Source organism: Vigna unguiculata, chromosome 7, assembly GCF_004118075.2.
Source record: "Vigna unguiculata cultivar IT97K-499-35 chromosome 7, ASM411807v1, whole genome shotgun sequence".
Taxonomy (NCBI): domain Eukaryota; kingdom Viridiplantae; phylum Streptophyta; class Magnoliopsida; order Fabales; family Fabaceae; genus Vigna; species Vigna unguiculata.
The window spans coordinates 19,972,582-19,978,420 of record NC_040285.1 but is presented as its reverse complement, the minus strand read 5'-3'; the positions used below and the strand labels follow the sequence as shown (position 1 = coordinate 19,978,420).

Sequence of the window (5,839 nt, the reverse complement as noted above, 5' to 3'; positions counted from 1 at the left end):
GTTCATCAATAGTTAATGGCAAAGATTCCCTCTACTTACCATTTGTAATCGATTTCACAAAACTACAAATATAAATTCTTTGAATGTAATTGATTACACACTATATGTAATCGATTACATGTTGAAATTATGTTGGGGGCACACGATTTCTGTTTTGAAATCGTGTTGAGTGCACACGATTTCTCTTTTGAAATCGTCATGGGTCCACAACACTTCAATTTCAAAGGAAATCGTGCAGGGACGAACGTTTTGTTTTTGAGAAATCGTTTGGGGGCAAAACGATTTGCATATATCCGTAATTTTTAAAAAAAATTGCCCACTTCCGTAAATGTTTTCTTTTTGAAAAATCGTGTGGGACAGAACGATTTGTCTATATCTATAATTTTTTTAAAACTTGTCCACTTTCGTAATTAATGAGGTTGAATTGCCTAATAAAAAAAATTCTTATTTAAACTAATATATAAAATTTTTTATTATATGAATAATTTCTATTTCTTACTAGTTCCATAATAATGTCATTTTATTTATGGGTAATATGTTTTTGGTCCATAAATTTTAAGTGAATTTTGGAATTAGTTCATTTTGAAATTTTGGATCAATTTAGTCTTCATCTTTTGAAATACGTGGATTTAGTCCTTTTAATCAAATTTTATTAAGTTTATTTGACATTTCAAACATGTTTCATAATAGTATTGACTTAACATTAAAGCATAGATGTGTTAAACAGTATAAACAACTAAAATACAATCCTGAAATACATACGAACATCAATAAACTTAACAAAATTTGATTAAAAAAACTAAATTCATGTATTTTAAAAAATGAATGACTAAATTGATCTAAAATTTCAAAATAAACTAATTTCAAAATTTACTAGTTGAAAAAATATATATTTAATCTTATATTTGTCGATAAAAAATACTAACAATATCATTATTTACCTCTTAAATACAATTTATGTTCTAACATGATAAAACATCTAATTCAAACATGATAACAAGAGTTTTTTAACGAGTTAAATTCTCAAACAAAAATCATACAGAACAGTAGCAGTGATATTTTTTTACCGATTACATAAGTGATAATATTCCCATCACATGATTCAATTTTACTTTTAGGGTACGTGTCTACTAACGTGGTCTCTTTCCATCATTGTCGTAGGAAAATAGGAGTATGAAAAAAGCAAAAAAAAGGTTCTGTCTGTTTATGGTTTTTGTATATATCCACACCCTCTACTTGGCATCAATTACCTATCTTGCTTGCTAACTAAGAGACACGTACATAACACATGTCCAACTGCATGCAATTCCTATCCCACTCATTACTCTTTCCCTTCATATAAACAAACACAATGCACTCCCCTTTCATCTCAAACTTTCACTGTGTTCTTCCACACCATGGCCACCAAAATCAACCTTTCTTTACCTATCTTTCTCTTCTTCCTATTAGCCTTGTTCTCAACCCTAGCCTGCGCCAAGAAAGAAACCGAGGTAGCAGCAGACCCTGAGCTCAAAACATGTAAACACCAGTGCCTACAGCAGCTGCAATACACTAAAGCTGACAAGCAGATATGTCTTCAAAGTTGTGACATGTACCATGGTCTGAAGCATGAGCACGAGGAACAAACAGAAGAGAAAATTCGTAAGAAGAAAAAGCATGAAGGTACCACTCAAGAGCACGACGAAGAGGAGGAAAGCGGAGAAAAGGAAGAAGAAGGAGAAGCAGAGGAAGGAGGGGAAGAAGAGGAGGAATATCCCTACATTTTTGAAGAAAATTGTGATTTTGACACCAAGGTTGAAACAGAAGATGGCAGAATTCGAGTTCTGAAGAAGTTCACCGAGAAATCCAAGCTTCTTAAAGGCATCGAGAATATCCGTTTAGCCATTCTAGAAGCTAGAGCGCACACGTTCGTGGCTCCACGCCACTTTGATTCTGATGTTCTTTTGTTCAACATAAAGGGTATACATACATCTATACTTTTTGTCCTTCTTTGTTGCTTATGGTGGTGGATACTGTACAATTTCTGCAATTTCCGACTTTCATTAATTTCTTGTTTTGGTATTTGGTAGGGCGAGCCGTACTTGGGTGGGTGAAGGAAAGTGAAACAGAAAAGTTCATCCTTGAATCCGGAGACGTGTTAGCGATACCAGCAGGCACCCAAGTATACATCATTAACAGAGATGAGAATGAGAAGCTGTTCCTTGCCATGCTCCATATACCTGTCTCCACTCCTGGAAAATTTGAGGTTAATTACTGCTTCTCAGTACATGCATCATCATGGATAATTGATAAATGAATTTTGTTACTGATCTAAGGATATTGTGGTGTAGGAATTTTTCGGGCCTGGAGGACGAGACCCAGAATCGGTTCTATCAGCATTCGGCTGGAATGTGCTCCAAGCTGCTCTCCAAGTAGATCTAACTTCATTATACTATATATTAAGCATAATTTTTGGTGATTATATCTTCTAAAATGAGAAATTAATTGCAGAGCCCAAAAGGAGAGTTAGAAAAGCTTTTTGAGCAACAGAACGGGGGAAGTATTTTCCAAATAAGCAGAGAACAGGTGCAAAAGTTGGCCCCCAAGAAAACCTCGTGGTGGCCCTTTAGTGGCCCCTCCACGGCTGAATTCAATCTTTTCACCATGTCTCCCACTTTCTCCAACAGCCATGGTACTTTAACCGAAGCTGCTCCTTCTGATTCCAGGAGTCTCCTTCACAAACACAATATCATGATTTCCTTTACCAACATCACCAAGGTATACATAATACCAACTCCACTTCCTCGTTAATTAACTAATCTATGATAACATATAATGAAGTTCTTTGGCATTGATTTGCTGTTGTGTAGGAATCAATGAGTACTATTCTGTACAACTCACATGCAACGAAGATAGCAATGGTGATCAGTGGTAAAGGGGGTCTTCAAATTGCATGTCCCCACATCACATCAAGGTCACAGACAAAGCATGAAAAGAGTAGCCCCTCATACCATAGGATCAGTGCCGAGTTGAAGCCAGGAATGCTGTTTGTTGTTCCTCCCGGTCATCCCTTCGTCACCTTCTCTTCCAGGAAAGAGAATCTCCAGATTTTATGCTTCGAGATTAATGCTCGAGACAACAAGAAGTTTACATTTGCAGGTACATAAACATATAGCATATAAATCCTTAATTAACATACTTGGTTTTTAGTTTATTGTGAAGTTTAAGGTAGTTAATTATTGTGTGTAACAGGGAAGGACAACATTGTGAGCTCTATGGACGATCCTGCTAAGGAGCTGGGATTCAACTATCCTTCGAAAATTGTGAACAGAATCTTCGACAGAAAGGAGAGTTTGTTTTTTCCTTTTCAGCTGCCACGCCAGGGCCGTGATCGTCGTGCTGATGCATGAGTTTTTTTTTTGTTTCTTTTGTGGTAGTTGTGTTTTATGTTGATAATGATGCAAGGTAGGGAGATGGAGTGTATGGAAATGCAGGCCCATGCATCCATGCATGCAATGGAATAAAATGGCCACTAGTTTCTATCTTCCTAGATAGTTTCTATCTTTCAAGATGGTGGCAGAATAATAGATCTTTGTTTTTGAGAAGTTTCTTTTATGAATTTTTAGATGAAACTAATTGTTGGGAGGAAATTATTTAAAATAAAAAGTAAGAAGAGAATTAAAATGAATAGAGAATGAATTAATCAGGCCCTGAATGGGTGTTTGATAATGTTGACTTCTTTTCCTCACCACAGATACTAAGAACGAAAATGATACTTTGAAAATTTATAAATTGACAACATCAAACGTGTCCTTTACCATAATCTTTGATTATTTTTCGTTAAATATATTTTTTATCTTAATGTTTTGTATTTTTTATCAAAATATTGGACCAATATTTTATTTTTATTTTTGAAAATGTGTGATGTTACAAATACATTTTTCAGCTAGAACATTTTGAATAAGTAATTCAAATATAAAAAATAAACACGTTAAATAAATCATAAATTTAATAAAATATAATTAAAATTATCATAACATAATTTTATTTTTAATTCTAAGGATTAAATTAATTATGCGTTAATAATTAATTTAATATTTTATTAATAATCAATTTTAATGATATTATTATAAATAAAAAATTATAATTAATTTTTAAAATTTATTTACCAAAATTTTAGTTATTAAATAAATTGTCACTACAATATTAATTATCGAAGTTCTTACTATTAAAAAATTATTTGTAAATTAATTTTTAATTAATTAATTACTAATTTAGTAATTAATTATAAATTTTTATTCATAATATTAAAAAATTGATTTGTAAATTAATTTTTAATTAATTAATTACCAATTTAATAATTAATTATAAATTTTTATTTATAATGATTATTTTAATTATTAATAATTTTTTATTTTATAAATTATTATTATAGTAAGTGATAATTTTTTATTATTAAAATTAATTGTTAATAAAATATTTTTTTAGAGTTGGCATACTTTTAAAATTAAAATACTAAATTGAATTAAAATTTTAAAGAAAGATTAATTTTCTGTAAGTGGAGGGCGATGGTAACTCTATTAGAGGAAAATGGAAGATTTAAAGAGCATTCGAACGTCTTTTAGCGTAGATTGAAAGAGCATTCGAACGTCCTTTTAGCAATTTTATTGGGGATTTTTTCCTACACCTCTAAACATTTCTTCTGTGCCTAAAAGAAATTAAAATTCTCATTTTACCCTTCAATTAAAAATAATAACTTTTTTCTCTTTCGAATGTTAACATTCCATACTTTATTTTTCTTAATTTTTACATGTTACGAACGTTAAAATCTATAATTATTTTTTTTATTTATAGATATCGACATTTTATTTATAGATATCGAGGTCCGATATTACATTTTTCTTTCACGAATGTCAAGATCCGATTTCCGATATACCGAAAACATTTCAAAAAAAAAGTTAACCGATTTCCACATCCGGTTAACATATATTAAATTATTTAAAACTTTTTAATTTATATTAATTTAATCATTTATAACATTTTCTTTAAATATATATTAAGTTAAAATTTAAACAAAACAAAATATATTACATTTTATATTAATTTATATAAACTTTTAAAATATTTTTATATAAATATTTATTACATTAAACTTTAAAAAAAATATTTTTTACAAACCGGAATTCCACATCCGGGTACAGGAGGTGTGTTCAGAAGTGCAGAAAGAAGCCCGTTTTTATTTGTTAAGTGTTATTTTGGGTTTGGGCTTCAATCTAGTTCTATTAGCTTCCTGCACCACACTTTCAATATTCGCACCTTCATGTGTTGGGTCTGGACAATTATATACCCCGTGTACCCCTTTTTACTCGTGCATCCTTGTGTTTGGATTTGTCTTGTTTTTGAGCTTGTGTTTTATTTACCACTACACACATTCATTACTCATTACACCATGTATTTTGTTAACTCTCCAACCCTATCTATCGCTTGTTGCACCTGACGTTTTGCACTTCATACCCTCCATCTATTTTCACTTTATTTTCGGTCTTTACTAGGTCTTTTGACCTTGCACGGGTCTTTTTTTTTTTTTTTAATTATGTATTAAGATATATAATAAATAATTATTATATTTTTTGAAAAAATATTATATATTAACTGTTATAATTATATTTAATTATAAATATAATATTTAATTTTAGAATTGTATAATATAAGAAAGTTAAATCTTGAATTTTATGTATATTTTTATAATAATAATCACTTAATTATAAATAAGTAGTATTTTTCTAATATCAATTTCTTAGAATTAATGCATTTTTAAAATTAATGTAGTATATCATGTTGATTTTAGTAGTCGTTTACG

General features: G+C 30.3%; 1 protein-coding gene across 1 annotated transcript; it reads left to right on the top strand.

The window, feature by feature from the left end:
* Positions 1-1,353: 1,353 nt before the first annotated feature.
* LOC114189757 (sucrose-binding protein-like) lies at positions 1,354-3,548 on the top strand. Its single transcript, XM_028078430.1, has 6 exons — positions 1,354-1,959; positions 2,070-2,245; positions 2,331-2,411; positions 2,491-2,757; positions 2,850-3,138; positions 3,232-3,548. The coding sequence occupies exons 1-6, from the start codon at positions 1,398-1,400 to the stop codon at positions 3,387-3,389; spliced, it is 1,533 nt and encodes a 510-aa protein (XP_027934231.1). The 5' UTR covers positions 1,354-1,397; the 3' UTR covers positions 3,390-3,548.
* Positions 3,549-5,839: the final 2,291 nt, after the last annotated feature.

Excerpts from the sequence above, each read along its gene's own strand:
- LOC114189757 (XM_028078430.1), top strand. The coding sequence starts at position 1,398 with ATGGCCACCAAAATCAACCTTTCTTTACCTATCTTTCTCTTCTTCCTA. Across the intron at positions 2,412-2,490 it reads TGCTCCAAGCTGCTCTCCAA|AGCCCAAAAGGAGAGTTAGA; the intron begins GTAGATCTAACT and ends AATTAATTGCAG. Across the intron at positions 2,758-2,849 it reads CCTTTACCAACATCACCAAG|GAATCAATGAGTACTATTCT; the intron begins GTATACATAATA and ends GCTGTTGTGTAG.